At 39.4% G+C, this 17,015-nt stretch overlaps 1 protein-coding gene across 4 annotated transcripts in view; it reads right to left on the reverse strand.

Moving 5' to 3' along the window:
• MATN2 (matrilin 2) overlaps positions 1-17,015 on the reverse strand; it is a 74,523-nt gene that overhangs the window by 47,402 nt on the left and 10,106 nt on the right. For all 4 annotated transcript variants that reach the window (XR_011139268.1, XM_068932969.1, XM_068932968.1 and 1 more), the window contains exon 3: positions 3,588-4,157. Coding sequence is in view for 3 of the 4 variants with exons in the window: in XM_068932969.1 (XP_068789070.1) it covers positions 3,588-4,157 (570 nt within the window). In the remaining variant the exon portion in view is untranslated. The remainder of the gene's footprint in view (positions 1-3,587; positions 4,158-17,015) is intronic.

Below are 17,015 nucleotides of genomic sequence, written 5' to 3' on the forward strand. Positions count from 1 at the left end.
CTTGCTTGCTTAACTATTAATACTGAGAAACATACGAGCAATATATGAGTACAGTGAGGTCATGCATCTACAAGGTGCTATACCCCATAATATTTATTTTTTTCTGTCTTCCACAGCATGTAGTAAAATGCAACAGAGAGAGAATTAAGAAATTTCCCTGATATTTTCTTTCCACTGGAGCATTGCTTATATGTCATCTCTATAATATATAATGTGAATTCCTTCTCAGAGAGCACCACGTAGAAAAGAATGTATTTTGTTCAATAAAGAACTAAGGATTAATATGCTCCTTACTGTCTCAGGTTGACAAACCTCAAAATTTATGGAATAGATATCCAATAGTAATCTTCTAACAGCCACAACAGAAGCCTGATAAATATCTTAACATGTGGTATATGTGGTACTTACCTACTTAAAAAAAAATTGTGGTTTTGAAATATATACTATGTATCCAGCCTTTGGACTGGCTACCAGAGTTGTGCATTTATCACTAGTACACAAACAACCACAGTTTCCAAATCTCTCAATCAGCCTTTTGGAACTCATCACTTTCTGTCATACTAAAACTCCCCAGGAACTTCTGTTTCTGTGAATGCAGATCTGCTGGGACTTCTTGTCTTTTCCTTTAACGTTTCTGTGTTCCTGAAAATGAAGTTCATGATCTCTGACACTTTCTAAACATAAGTTTCCTCCTGGCTACTTGTCAGTAGCTTTCAATATCAGATATACCTTATTATAACCGAAGGAGCACTTTTAAATATGTCTCTGTTGCATCCATTTAAAGGAATCACTAATACTCTGGTCATCGGCCAGATCTCTGCGGCGAAAGAGGCTGCTGTCTGTATGACCTCTGCCACGTTTGTTGCACCAGCTGTTTGACGGACAAGACTGAAATAACAGAACAGCTGATCTCCTAATTAAGGAACCTGAATGCGAGCCTTGCAAATTGGATTTGATTCCTGCCTGTGTCATAGGGCCCTGACGTGATTCTGGACAAGTTAATAACATCAGGATCTTTGCGTCCTGCGTGCTCAGCTAGAGACGCCGGAATCCGAGTTTGCAGGAATGAAGGGCTCTCAGATGCAAGCGAAGGGAATGCAGTGCTATATTAATGCCACATTACTCCAAAAAATGCTAAATATTCCAGAAAATTAGCCCCATGGGCTGCACTGAGTCAAATTGCTAACATTACTGGGTGATTGTGATGGTTTTAACCCTGTTTCTGTGCTTCTATTCTTCCAGCGTAAAATGGGGATAACGCCACTATCACAGGAGAACGACAAAAACTTTATTTGTTCCTGACTGCTCCATCCCAACTTCTACGTCTTTCCCACTCTTCTTTTACCCAGTCTGCACCTCCTTTTCTGGATTCTCTCCCCATTTCTGTTTCCCTTCTGAGTTCTCATTGCTGGTCTCATTCCTCACCTCAAACCTCCGATTTGCCAGGATACTTCTTCCTCCTTTACCTTGCTGACTGGTAGTAAAAAGAGGGCACTGGGATTCCCTGGCCTCAGCTGTTGTGTCTGACATCCTCGAATCTTTAGCAGCCAGAGGCAGCAACCGTAGGGAAAGTTTGCCTTAGCAAGGGAATGAAGCACACTCGGTTCCAATAGCTTCTTTGAGAATTTACCTGCCAAGTACTGGGGAATCTCTGCCACGCATGGAAAAATAGAGGTTAATTACATTTACTTTTTATTTTCTCCATGGAGCCTCATCACTTGGCCAGATTTTGCTGTTATCTTAATGGGAACCACAAAAGCACAAGGGCAACTCAGGAGTCCAGCTCTTCTTCCAGAGCATGAAACCTAGCAGACTGGGTCTCAGGAGACTTAACTAAAGGGATGTCTTGATTGTTTTAGGAAAAAAAACAAGGCATCTATATGTTCAGCTCAGCAACAGCTGTGTTCCTCTGTGCCCCCACTGAGCAGAACTTTAAAAAACTGACCATATTTCCTGGGAAAAGTGCTCTGGGAGGAGGGGCTAGCAGATGTTTAGATGCTCTCTTCAACAAGCGGAACACTGCTTTAGGGCCCACATTCCACAAAACGTTAATGATCCTATTCGCTATTTAGTCCTTGAAGCTGAAATCCATAGGACACTAACAGATTAAATTCTTCGTTGAATCTGGGCCCGGGTTTTTAAGTGCTTTTTTGGATCTCACCTTCAATTCCTGAAACAGCAAATGTTGTGGAGGCACTCTCTGAGAAGAGGAGTCAGCAACTATCCTTGTCCCTTCCATACTCCTCCATCTGGAAGGGGTGATGGCTCTATAAAGGCTCATGTGTATTTGGATTAAAAGTGAACTATACAACATTTACTGGACACTGCCTAGTTGGAGAAATAAGCTTGTTATCCAGTGTAAATAGTACTTGTACTGGATTGATTTCTAAAATGCAATTAAAAATCCAATAAAATGAAGTTCTGTAACATTTGCTGTTCACTCCATGTAAACTCTCAGTCTGCATTTAGTTTAGTCCTTTTCTTTTGTTTTTAAATGTGTCCTACCACGCCAGCTAATAATATGGCAAGGAACAAACAGGAACAAATCTATTCTCTGACGAATGTCTGTGATGGTATTTTGTGCTGATGCAGTTCAGCTGGAGCTCTGTTGCTCTTTGAAACAATTTTGGAAAAGATCAAGTAAGGAAAATTCTCCAGACTACCCTGACAATAAGCCCCAGTTTCTTTTCTGGCAAAAGCACCCTTAAGGACGAGTGAGCATTTAACATCATCATGCATCCTTTTTCTGGTCTCTGCTGAAAATGCCAGAGTTTCATGCCAAATTTGTATGAAAATGTTTCATACTTATCTGAGTAAAAAATGCAAATAGAAAATTCTATTTAAAATATAGATTGGAATAGATCTTCTCCATCAGTCCAATGAAGGAGGTATGCCACAAGATTTTTAAAAGGTAATTTCTTATCAGGTAATCACATATGGAAGAAATTTCTCTCTTGGAAAGTAATAACTATTAAAATATTATTTACTTTTTTGTATGAATGAATAATACTATGGCAAAGGCTTTTTCTAACTTTCTGTTTTTAAAATGAAAAGAATAAAAAAGCTACTGAGTCTCTGTGTCTCACTTCCAGTCATGAGGCATGGTCAGAGATAAGTGTTTATATGTAATTATTACTTAAGCTTTGGAAGAGGAATACCATGACCTCCATGGGATTTTTTTTAGCCAAAAGACCATAATGTTTATCAGTTTAAAGCGTCAGTACTAAGGGAAAAACACATTTAAAATCAATAGATGAAATAACTTATCTGCTATTTAAATGGCAAAGGAATGTAATTTCATTGCTATTATGCAATGAATAGGAAAATCATGATACGTATATTTGTCTCACTGCTTATGACCACTAGGAATTAGATCACATTTTATGGCACTCAGCAATAGAATTAGCTTTTTCCCATATGTATGATTACTCTTCTGAATGTTCTCTGGCTAGTCTCCCTTTTTTCAATGTGGACATTCGAACAGATTAGGTTCCATGTGAAAAAAAAAAAAAAGTTGTGATAGCCCATGATGTCTTTCTGAGTTTTACTTTCACCTATGCAGTCAAATCTATAGATAAATGCCTTACCACAAAGTTTCGTCTGGAAGGCAGAGGTCAGTGTTTCAATCTGACTGAAATTAGCAACCAGAAACACATGCTCTTCATGCGGTTCACTCCCAATGGACCTCAGCGTGTTCATATCCACTTTTCCCACTCCAATGGCAAAAATCAGGATTCCTGAGTTACGAGCTTTAGCAGCAATCTCTGCCACTGGATCCTGAGGTCTCCCATCTGTCACTATCATGATAATTCGAGGCACGTTCTGGTTCAGAGGTCGAGCTCCTTCTGACTCTGAAAATGCGATGTTCACTGCGTACTGAATAGCCAGTCCAGTCATGGTGCCGGTTGCCAGGTACATCATTCTCTTTACTGCTCTCTCTATATCCTGCTTCCTCCTGAAGGTCTTCAAAGAGAACTCATGTTTGACCGTGCTGCCGTACTGAATCAGGCCTACTCTGGTGGTGTCAGGACTGATGTCCAGGAACTGCAAGATGGTTAAAATGAACTCCTTCACTTTTTCAAAGTCATACGGACGGACGCTGCGAGAGCTGTCAATGATGAAGACAAGGTCCAGACGTTTGTTGCTGCAAGTATTCTCTGGAAGGCAAGATGCAAACAAAAATACTTTACAAGAATTTTGAAATGCAGTGCAGATCAGGTTGATCTGAAGTCTCAAATGTGTTGTCTACACGAACACGCCGCTGAGTGTTGGCAAAATATAGGAAAAATAGGAGACGCCAGAATTAAGGCTACTTGAACAATCTGAATTTGGCCTCTGGGGAATAACAAGAGTTGGCAGTTACGTGATCAGTATATTATTTATTCCAGAAGATCAGTGCCCAGAACGGGTAATGCCAACGGAACGGGCAGATATCCATGCCATATCCTGTTTTGTCAGTTGTTTGGGTTGTGACCCTAACTTTATATACCCCACACAGGATGGAAACCCCTCTGAATCTCCTGGTTATTATTTTAGTGGGCTGCACTGTATGTGTTTTGTTATAGGGCCTGAGAATTTAGAAACCTTATTAGGATAATGCTCTGATGAGATAAAGTGGTACTCCACTATAAATAGGGAAACAGAACATGAGAGTTTCAGGTCAAAAGTATCTGTTGATTGCAGTGGCTGATCTGAGATGCAAAGGGACTGATTTTTCAGGGAACTTGGCATTCAACAGCACTTCACATGTATAAAGTACAGCTCTCAATGATGTCAGCTGCAGCTGTGAGTGCTCAGCACTTCTACAAATCAAACCCCATGATTTCAAACACATAATTAATGGCCATCTGGGAAAAGTCTAGTCTACGGGACTAGCTCAGCATTAAATAGAAATTCTGTGGCTGCATCAGAGATACAATCCAGTTGTCTGCAGTGGCATTTAATTTGGCCAAAAGACCACTCTTTCCCTTCCTGAAATTTTCTGTTTCACTCATTCAACACAATCTACTTTTTCCAACAGCCACTGAAGCAGAAATACTGCAGAGTCCGTCTATATCTGACTGTGGCACAGACGGGCAGACCGAGCTATCATGGATAACAACAGAAGCCAGGGCTGCCAACTAGGCTACAAGCTTTATGGGACTTTTGATACATCCTCTGGCTTCTGTTCAGCATCCTTTAGGATTTTATAATATCTTGAAGAATATGTGACGTAGGTATGAGTTGCACAGAGAGAATGGATACGGCCTGACTGTTCACTAGCTCTTCCTATGCAGAAAGCTAGTACATAGCAGGCTTAAACCAAACGAGGGGAGGTGAGCCATGGAAACACTTGCCACAGAAGGCAAAAGTTGTGAAAGTTTAAAAGGACTTTAAAGGGCTTAAAGGGAGGCTGGTGAAGAGAAATCAGCTGAGGGTTACTGGCTACATTAAAGACCCCTACAGATTAGAAAATCCCTAATCCACCAGAATGGGGTGATTGGCAGAATACCTGCAGGAAGGATTGCCTTCTTCTTATACTTTTTCCCTATGCATCCACTTTTGACTGCTGTCAGAAATCTATGGCTTCAATCAATACATCTGTTCTTACGTTAAATCTCTGTGCTTGTGAATAAAACTGTGTGGTAGGTAATGGCCTGTTTGTCTGCTGGGCTAGAAAGATTAAAAGTAGTGAGAATGCTCATCAAACTGCAATACCATCTTCATCTTATGAAGCTGAGATACCAGCAAACTCCTTTTCTACCCAGCCTAGTTCAATTGCCAGGGCACTATCATCCATCTTGTGCACTGAATGAGGCAGCTGCCCTGTGGAAAAAGTAGTATTTGATCGTATAATTAAAGGTCATATCATACTGCACAAATGCAAGTGGGCCGATTAAAGACTCAATTGGAACAACATCTGTCTGTAGACAAGCCTTTATAGGAGTTCACTTGTGAGCTGCTGATGAATGCTAACTATGTATTTCTGCCAGTGAGAGGGCTGAGAAAGATGCCCTATTTTCATTTAATTCCGAGGCCTCTTTCATAGATTACCAAGAACATTTGTGGACAATGAATAAAAATGCTCTTTGATGACAATAAAATGACTGCCCGGATTTATTCATGTGCAGAACAGAGTATGGCTTTATTCATAAGTGTAGGAATATGCTCCAGTTGCTTATTCTTCAAAATTAGAGGATATTAAATGCAAGCCAAACTGAGCAGAAACGAAATTCCAGTTCTAATGGGCTACAGCTATCCTGATGTACTAACTGTTTTCCATTTTATTATCTTAGTGGTACATATATATGATTATTACTTGTTTTTAATAATATAACACAAAATACTGCAGCATAATTATAAAACAGAGACAATATTGAGATATGATTTACATCAGCAAGGTAAAGGGAAAGAAAGATAACTACAGAAAAATGTCTAAGAATATATGTGTTTGTTTAAGGGAAAGAGAGTAGAAGGAGATTTGTAAAATGACAGGTATTTTTTTCCCTGCAAAAAAACAAGTCAAAACTAGAGTCTTGTTGTTGGACTCTTTTGAATTTCAGGGTGGTAATCAGATATGAACACTCATACAAACTTTCAATGAATTTTTTAGCAGTTCCATGGTTTTGCCCTGTATACTAGAAAATCTTCTTCCTAACAGCTCTTACATTTAAACAACGAACTTTCTCACAACTTTGGCAAATGTCTTCAAATCCAAAAGTAATTTTCTTCCACTGGTCTTATGAAAAGTCACACATTCCTAGGATCTGGAAATTGAAAAGACCTGTAAAACCATAAATCTACTTCTAAATCAGCACAGGTTTTTGTATTGGGAATACAAATGTTAAAAAAAAAATCAGAGCATGATTTATGTTATCCAAAGTCATGACAGGAAAGGCAAGGTAAGGCAAGAACAGATTAATGCTTTATTCAATATTTTCTCTTCCTTCACTCAACATCCAATTTTCCTGTAAATGACAGCTATAGTGATGCCAACTTTGCAAAATTAGCAATACAAGGAAACTTTGGATCTCACTGGAAGGATTCATTTTCAGATATATATATAGACTAAAGCTTAAAAGAATATTTAGCCTCTTAATTTCCTCTGAAGTTGAAAATTCTATTTTTTTCCCCCTCTGTTCCCTGCAGGTTTTCTTCTGCCCTGAACTGCCACTTTGGCTGTGACCAAGCACACATACTCGATTTTGCACACCCACCCAGGGTCAGCACGGGCTGAGGAGCCTTCCCAGCTGCAGGGGGAAATTTGGGGGCTCTGTAGCCCACTCTAGGTCAGATTCAGCAACTGCAGCAGCTCTCCTCCACAAATGAGGAGCAGAAAGGCATCTCCAAGACTTCTTCACTTTCTCAACTTGGTCTAGAGGAGAGAAAACTGCAGCTTTCTTCAGGTTTTCCAAGTTTGCATAAGCAGGCCTGGGATAAAGGGCAAAGGCGGAGAGAGCTGGCTGACTCTTTTTCACAAAATAGGTGGTAGCAGCAGAAGGGCCCTGAACAGCTCTTTCTCCTTCATCCTTACGAAAATGTCAGTGGATGGAATCTCTCCTTTCCTCCTACATGCAAACTCCTCTCTGCTCTTCAGGGAAGCTGGGATGTGGCAGGGCACTGTCCACTCCTCCTCCATAAGAAACGGAGAAATGGCCAAAATAAGTGATAGCAGGAAAGCCTTCTCCTAGACAAGCCTGAATCCATGATAGCCCTGAAATCCCAGCAGAGAATAGTACCAAACGGGACCTTTATCTGTGCATCCTCCAGCTTTACTCATCTCTATTGCTCTCAGTTGTAATTTCACCACTGTCCTAAAGAAATACAAGCAAGCACAACTGTCTTAAAGGTTCGTCTGAGACTGTGCCTGTTCCCTCTCACCTTATTTCTAATTATTGCTACATTGCCTTAATATATGCAGCACCTTCCTTTCATGCTATTCATGTTCGAAAGCAATCAGTAATTCTGAAGCTATATTGAAACCGTGCCAAGGAGTTTTCCTGGGCATTGTAATTTAATCTTCTGTGCTGTTAAATCACTAGAACAGTCCCTGGTATTGTCTGGCCTAGGACAACTAACTTTTTCTCAAACAATACTCAGATATCATATGGGAAGAAGCACGAACAAGGGACTTGTCCCAAGAGGCTATGTGGATGCAACCAATCTGGAAGCTAAGGGTATGTAATAGTATAGAAGCAGACCATTTTATACCATCGATCTCAGTGCCGGAGAGCAGTCCAAGATATATGCAAAGCTCAGAGGCCAGCTGGCCTGTATCCATAGTATTAAACTCATCTTTCTGCTAAAATAGAGTGGCTGTAAGCAAACTGCCTATTGGGAATAATCCCTGGCCCACTGTAACCCCTGACTCATGCCTGGGGATTGCCTGAAGGTGGCTAGTCATTGTGGGCCAAAGATAGCTCTAGCAATTTAGCAGTAACAATAATGATGAAGTTCCAATGCCCAAGAATGTCCCCTGGCACTGTTTAATCAGTATAGACACATCCTCAAACATTTCCATTTTGGGATACTCAAACCGAACACTTTCAAGAGGCCCAAGTTTTAGAGGGTGATTTCTTAAAAGTTGTTGCAAGCCACCTCCCTTGAAAAGGTCTGTTGTTTAGCACTTAAGATTGAGTTATTTTTTACAGTTGTACTGCTTCTTTATGACTCCTTGAAGTATTTTGTAATATGCATATTACTTATTTGGTTATTATCCTAATACATGCAAATGGATAACTGTTAAAGGAGGCAACTGCTGCATTCAAAGTAAAATGAGGTTAGTTCAGAATGGCAAATACTACAGCAATGTTAAGATATTTAGACATATAAAAAGTTTATACTAGTTCCATAAAGACTTTTATTATACAGAAAGACAATTTAAGCAAGAAGAAAAGATGAGATCAGTTAAGAAAAAATGAGATCATAGAAAAATTCTTGCCTGAACAGGAAACGCAATAATGACAATTTTAAGATTCAGTATATTGTGTTTCTTAGCTCGCTCCACATTATTGTAGGTACAAAACTAAACGCCCTATAACACTGCCAGCAATAACACCAGGTTTATTTTTATGTTTTATCTTTATTTGAGTAACAGAACAAAATCCTTCACTCGGAATTAAATAAAAGAGCAGAAAACTATTCTCCCAGCTAGCACACTATAAAACTTCTTTTTAATTTTCTCTTTTTCTTTGCCATTTTCTTATTTCATTTTTCCTCTAGCCTTCAACCTTTCTTCTTGCCTCTCTTTTCTTTACAATTTCTTCGTTTATAAAACTTAGTATAAATCATACCAAATTTGCTTCAAAAAGTACAAGTTGCGGGTACCAAAATTTGTTCTTAAAGGCTAGAATTCTGGTTTTCTCTCTGTATGCAGTCGCAAAGATTGGGTTTGACAGGTTCTCAGATATTTCGAAAAAGACTTCTCCATTCATCAAAAGAAGGTTTGTTCTTCTTGCTATATACTCATATAAGAAAACAATACTCAGATTTGCAATTCATTCATAGATACACTAAAAGCAAAACACCCTGATAGGAAGAAAGATGTATGCGTTACCTTGATACAGCCTCTAGGAACCTCTAGCAGCCTTCATTTGCAAAGATCAGAGGTGAGGTGCGTAGCAGTTAATGTAACATTGTTTCTGTCTGGAAAACACGTTTTGTGGTGGTTGTCGCCAGGACTAAATGAAGAACAGCAGTAATTCGGAGCACTTCCTGGTTCTAGTGAGACGTTTTGCCCAAGTTTCCTTCCCCCTCACCTTTTCTCTTTCCTCATTCTAACTCCACGATGAGCGAAGGATGGTATAGTGCAGTTCAGATACAGTCACACCCAGTGCCTGAGGTAGATGTCAGAAACTGCTCGGTACCCCTTTCCTGGCATGCACACCTTCAGCACTTGGCTCAGCAGGTGACTGTACCTCTTGCCAGCTCTGGGACAGACCACAGGTCCAAGACCTGTCCCCATACTTCCTGGTTCTGTCCTTGCACCAGTCCATTCCCAAAACTCACTGGCCTTAACCCAGAGATTCATTATGAGTTTGTCAGTGCACCCATTCCTCCTTAAAAACTTCTTCATCTGGGAGCATGCTCTGAATATAGTATAGCCTCTAGACATCTCTTTATTGCCTCTCACAAAAACTGTTCTGAACTTCCAGAACTTCTGTGAGGATTGTACAACTGTAGGCTCTTGTCCACAGATTTCCATTTCCTGCTACATGCAAATACTCCATTATCAGTCACTGTGGGAGCGTCCATCACCTTGTTGCCGTTTTACCTTGTTATATTTACTCCTTCCCTGTCATGTCTTCCAGAATACTGAGGTCATTATTAATACAAAGTCCTTCTAATTCCAGAGCCCCCAGACTGACTTCTGAATAGTTCTCCAGTTCTTTATTGAAACTAGTGCTGCTTCTGGCATGGAGCGAAAGTATGTTTTAGGGATACTCTCAAAATTTCCTAGTTCTTCTTGCATATTTCAGCTGTTCTGAAATGGAAGCTGTTGGGGCTCCCAGCAGGCATCAAACCTGCTCCCGCGGTCAGGAGGACTGGGGCGGGGGCAGGGGTTGCTTTCCCTTGCAGGCAGGGAACGCTGGGACAGAGGGATGAAGCATCCTGGTATCACCATATTGGTGTCCACTCCAGGCCCGACAGCATCGACATCTACCCGCCCCGCCACTTCCTAACAGAAATAAATGTCACGTCTCTCAGCTGAAAGTAGCTCACACATGTAAAAGACAATGAATTTATTTTCTGAGCCATGACGGGGGAAGCTTTGTTTCACACGATCAGTTAGTGCTACTCTGAGTCCAGCTTCTACGCACAATGTGGAGGCATTTACTCTGCCTGTGACTCTCTGCCTTTTCCTGCGCTCCTCTGTGAAGCAGCATGTCATAACCAACACAAAAAAGGGGGTTGTACAGGAGAAGATCCTCGTATCCTTCTCCTTGAAGATCTGAAACATCTCAGCTACCTGCCTAATCAGTTCCAGCGACACGGAAATGATTAGAGAGGAGAATGGGCAGGTTTAGGAAGTAAATAGCTGTTGGAGTAGCCACATAGAAAATCTAGTAAAAAATGTGACTTTAATGAATATGTGCTGTTCTCTTTTCAGGATATTATACTAAAGTTGTAAAAACTCCTATCAATGCTTTTTTTTTTAAGTTGCAAATGTCTTTGTTTATGGAGAAAGGTGTTAGCAACCTCGACATTACTCACTGATTAGCTGACTTGATACCACGTATTGCTGTCACCACTGGTGACAGTTTAAGCATTAGACTCTTCTCCAGAATATTTTCAGAAACAGCATCATGGGTACTGCTGCAAGCACATCCACTTACCCCCTAAAACACATGGGACACTATATCCACTGGAATACTGTATTAGTCCTACTACTTCCCCAACATTTAAATAAGTAGATGGTCCTTTCTAGCTTCCAAAGAAATTTTAAAAAGTCCCTCTTCACCCACAATAGTGACTGATTACCCACCCATATCTATCAAATGAGCCATTTCTTAGGTTAGGTAAATGTCTACAGCTTTCAAGATCATTTTGCACATACGTGTTTTTTAATTACTAAGCTCAAGTACTCACAATGGAGCCAAAACCACCACGCTTTACAACATTCAGTGTTCTTTGTCTGGCCTGACCTTCCTTCAAGATGAAATATGCTTTGTGCTTTTTAAGAATTTACACATAAAAAATGGAGTTTGTAATTTTACTCGGTGAATTACTGTCAAGACAAACTCTTTTTCAAACAGAAACAGTATTTCATAGCAATTTGTGGCAGCTGTAACAAACAATTTCAGAAATATAAAGAGCATTTTCAGGTTAGTATGTGACTGATAGTTTTTTCTGTAGCAACAGATATTCTTTCCTATGTGTGGGAAACTCAAAAAACTCTCAAAAACAAAGACAACAAGGAAAGGAAAAATAAAAAAGGAAAAAAGAAAAAGAAGAAATGAAAATAAAGGAAGGCTTTGTTGGAGGAAATACTCATACATTATATCACAGAAATAATACAGAAAATTTCTTGTGCTGCTAGAAAAATAATGACATCCTACGTAATGTCAATTATTGAATCGCCCTTTAAGTGGGTAAGAAGTGAACAATGCTATTTGATGCATGACTTGATAATTAATTATAAAAATCTAAGTACAACAGTTAGCGAGCATAAAGATAGTATGCAAGGAAAAAATTGCCAACACAGACCAAAATCCAACCTTTTTCACCTCCATGACAGTTGGCTTCAGATACGCGCACTCAGAATAGGACACAAATCCCTGAAGTCTGTCATGGTCCCATCTAGCCAGCACGGCTCCTTAGTCCTGCTTAAGGAACAATAGCTTCTGTAGGAAACAACTGACAAAGCAGGGGTGTGCCTGGCATTCAGATCTTGCCTTCTTGGACTCCTGGTCTCCTTTAGGGGTTGATAAGGCACAGCCTTCACCACAGACCAGACTACCAGGCCTCAGAGAGAGGGTCTGCCACTGCCAACAAAAACTGGAAGCCTAACAGAGTAGAGCAGTCTGGGAAAGTGCAACCCTCCTGCCAATGTTGCAGATCCCAGCCAGGTAGACAACAGCTACGGCAGGGAAAAGGCTACAGCTGAGATGTTAAGATGAAAGCTGAAGTTTAAAGGCTTGGAGTAAAGGCCACAGGACACCTCTCAGCTGCTGTGACAATTGCTACTGGAAAGCAAAGCACATGATTTCTATGTTCCCTTAAGGCACAATTACTGTAAGATGCATCGACAGCTGCCTCAGAGGGAAGAAACACATAATTTCACAGATTGTAAAATCCTTGACTCTCTCTTTTTCCAAATGTAACACATCTATATTTACATGGCAGTTTTATATTATGATTAGCAACAGCCTAAACTGAAATGTGTTTGATTATCTTCATAAGAGTTTGGTTACCTTTTTATTAGAAAAAGATTTTGGTTATATTTTAACTGAATATATGATAACTTACAAAGTGTAATTTTCAGCCTCTTCTTGCCTATATCTACTGTCTTGAGTAGTTCTGGTCTCCCCAGAAGAAATACCACCACAGTATGTCAAACCCCTGATGCAGTTATCATGACGCAATGCAGGTTTCAGCTGCAATGCAGGCTTCAGTTGCCATGACTCTACTTAACGTTTTTGAGGACATAAAAACAACTTGGTAGAGCTGCATTTATGCCAAGAAGTAACATGGACACACTTATATTGAGGATCTGAATAACTTTCTTACAGCAATCATCACCTCATGGTGGTTCAGCAGTTCACATCAGCAGGATTTAGAGATCTCTGATCATCTCTTAGAGTAAAAAGGTACAATCAGTTCAACCAAAACTAAATAGTAATCTTCCATAGAAACATCATGGATTGGACTCACTTTCATCACGATTTTTCTCCTTTCATTTGCGACTAACATTTAACCCAGGATAGTCAATCTGGTAATTTTCCTGAGTCCTAAGGTTACATACACACAAGTTCAAGAATCAGGTTGGATAAAAGAATTTTTGGAATAATGTTAACTGACTGCAGTGAGTGATTCATAAATTTAGTCAGTACTCTGTATACTTTGTGTTACTTCTCTTTATATTATTAGTGGAATCACATACATATAACCAGTAGATAAATCATTACATATTTAGCTGCAAAATACACTCAGTGCAGACAGGGACACTTGAGTTTAGCAGCAGCTAAACTGAAGCAGCTCTACTGAACAGGGTCCAAGTACATTTCCTTCTTGGCCTCCTCTCTCCTCTGTTTCAATTTTGTGCAGTATCAGTTAATCTCCTGCAGTATTTTTTTCTTTTGGTGTCATGTACTATCTGAAAGAATGCTCCCTCAGTTAGCTTTTTCCTCACATAAGGAGTTATTCCGAGAAACAGGGAGGTGCAGGATTTATTCTCCTAAGGAACAGAAGGAATGTTACTGCTTAGAATATCGTTCCACAGCTTATTCAATTACTCCCATGCATTTGCTTCAGAGCTCTTGAAAGAAATATACCCATGCGACACGAAACACATGCCCAATTTACAAGTACAGTCTTCATCAAAGAAAACACTCCCCTCCGCTATCTTGTGGTTTTTGCAACAATGCTGAATTTTTGATTTGCTTTGTATTACAATAAAAGATTAAGATGCAGTAGGACATAGGTCTCAAATCCCCTCCCTCCCCACTAAAACATGTAATCAAGCAAACAACATCAAGATATAGGTAGGGAAAAGGCACGTTTTGCAAGAGCAGGATATCTGTCAGCCCTGAACTCAGAACCCACTGAAGGGTGCTGTGGACCTCTGAGCACAGCCTTGAAATCACAGTATGGGTGGGAATCACCACTCTGGACAACAGATACAAATCGTGATCAGTCTATTAACAGCGCAGAAGCCCAAAACTCCACGTTGGTTGTACTGGCCTTTACTTGTCTCACTTGTACCTGAAGGGAATTAGCTAATGTAATAGACATCATTTAAAACCATGTAGGCAAGTCTTTTTCCATTAGTATTTTTCTTTAGCATTCAAAAAGCAACGCTAAGCTGGCAAGCTGTGCTTCCACTGATCTACATGTAATCTAACAAAGCAGCTGCACTCAGAAGGAACAGTGACTTCATCGGAGAGCAAAGTAAAAAGTCGGAGCTCAAATAAAACCTTTTAAAAAGAAGATTCTAAAACAAAAGATTAATTAACTTCAAGGTATCAGGATGAGGCCAAAGATCCAATACTCAGGATCAAATTGCTGACGAGGGAAAAGAGAAGACAGGTTTTTGTTCATATCCCTCTTAAGGGGAGAGGGGGACTGCCCTCTGCTACAGGAAAGAGACTACATGGGCCATCCCACTTCTTTCTGGTTTTCACAAGGTCTTACAGGACTATGGAAGTGATCTTTTAAAACATAAATACACCTACATTAAAACAATATTTTACAGGAATATATACATACTGTTATTGTTACATATTGTTATTACGATAAATACACATGTATTTTCTATTTCTAAACCTACCACACACGTCCTGCAACTAAACTGCTGCTAGAAAAAAATAACTTGTTAATGAAGTTAATTATAACTGGCGCAACTGGTTTTAAATACCTTGAAGTTTGCTTCAGTGTTTAAAGAAAGAAAAGCTAGAAATGAACCCAGTTCAAAGCAGTTTAGCATGCAAGGGCCGCACAGAGAGAATTCCAAGAACATTATGTTCAACTGACCCTTGCACATGGGTTTTCAGATTTTTTAACAGGAATTATTAGGAATTGTAAAAATAATTTTAAATAATAATGAGCAATGCATAGACCTGCACAATGAAAATAACACTCACTGACATTTAGCCAAAAGACTGCGGAGAAGAAAAACACAATATATGAGTATAATACGCTCATTGCTTCTGATATCTTCCTTAAAACATATGATTTATTAGCCCTGACAAGATAATTAACTAATCTAAGAAATATTAGTACCTGGTCGTGAAAACTTAAATCCTCCCAAAGCGGGATCCCAAATACTTGTATATGCATTTTGAAAATGCCACCGCATTTTCTGTCTGTTCCATTTTCCTTAATTACATTATAAGTTTCCTGGGACAAGGACCTTTACCTCTTTACATGGCCACTATTGGTATTTTACTGGTAAATAACCATATCATAGCAGTGTTCTGTTGTTTAAAAATTGGAAAAACAAAGAAAAAAGGAAACAAAATTATTTTAATGCTACTAATATTTACATAGCATTATCCTTCATTTTAGTCCTAAAAGCATAAGGACCTCCATCCAATAAACAAATAATCCCGTGTACTGTTATTGCTCTTCCAGCTATTTGTTGGCTCTTTGTAGCTACATTACTCACTTCTGCCTGCCAACCAAGTCTCTCCAAAACAGCAGTAATTGTCATCACCAGAACTACTATTTATAATACACATAGTCTATGGGACAGGTTCTGATCCTTGTAAAATTGCTGTAAATTCAGAGTGATTTTATTAATTTAATAGAATTGATGTCATCCAGATCATAAATTGGGCCAGGTCTTTCTCATATCATTTACAGTAACTGGTGGAGAACAGTATAGATTTCCAGCAGAACGGCGTGTATTTCACACAGCCTATTCTTTACAGAGAGGCATATTTTAACCATGCCACTACTTATATGCAACTGCTGAATTTGAAGCAGGTGACCTAATTCATGGTAACAGAATGCAATGTCCAAAGAGTCTGACTCAAAGCTGCCACGTACTTTTATGGGCTGGACCAGAAAATGTCTCAAGTTTCTTGCATCATTTAATGTCTTGAAAAGATTTTTTTCTGCCAGAGTTGCCAGAATTATTTGCATCCTGCACATGCCAAACTAAAGAGGGAGCCAGGATTTTCCAAAAGCAGGGACCACAAAATTGCTCGGCTTTTGAAAGAAGGAAGAAACAAATTAGCCCATACATTTTGATTTATACTGAGATCTAATGCTTTTAACATATTTTGCAGTGTTTAAAATATGAAAATGTGAGTATAAAAGCAATTACAAATCACAGGAAAAAAACACTAACTGGGAAGTGTGACACCTTTTAGTTTCTCTATATAACAGTCTACTGTTGCATTCATTTTTTTAGGATACATGCAGTTCATTTCTTATAGTAATAAGCTCACTTAGGATACTTGCTGGGGACCCTAAAATTTACAGGAAGGGCTGCTATTTAATCTCATTTTACAATTCAGGATTGTGGGAAGAGTTTGGCTCAGGAAGGCATGAAAGTGGGTGTTTCTGTTAGCCTCTGCTCTTCCACACCCATGCTTTCTGACAGGCTAAGATCTCCAGAGTAGTGGATTTTGGGCTGCAGTCACAAAACCCCGAGTGTCTATTGGTTCTGAGAAAGACAAATAAGAAAAGGAAACCTGTTGTCATTTGTCTTAAATTTTTTTCTACAGGAATTGAAAGCCACTGGTTTTAAGTTAATAAAAAGCCAGACTGTGAATGGTACTCCACGTATTTTGACATGTCTAAAGGTTGGCTTCGTAAATGTTGTTTGGAGAAGAGTTTCACACTGATAAAACCTGGTGCTCCCTCTCTCT

Source organism: Struthio camelus, chromosome 2, assembly GCF_040807025.1.
Source record: "Struthio camelus isolate bStrCam1 chromosome 2, bStrCam1.hap1, whole genome shotgun sequence".
Lineage (NCBI taxonomy): Eukaryota > Metazoa > Chordata > Aves > Struthioniformes > Struthionidae > Struthio > Struthio camelus.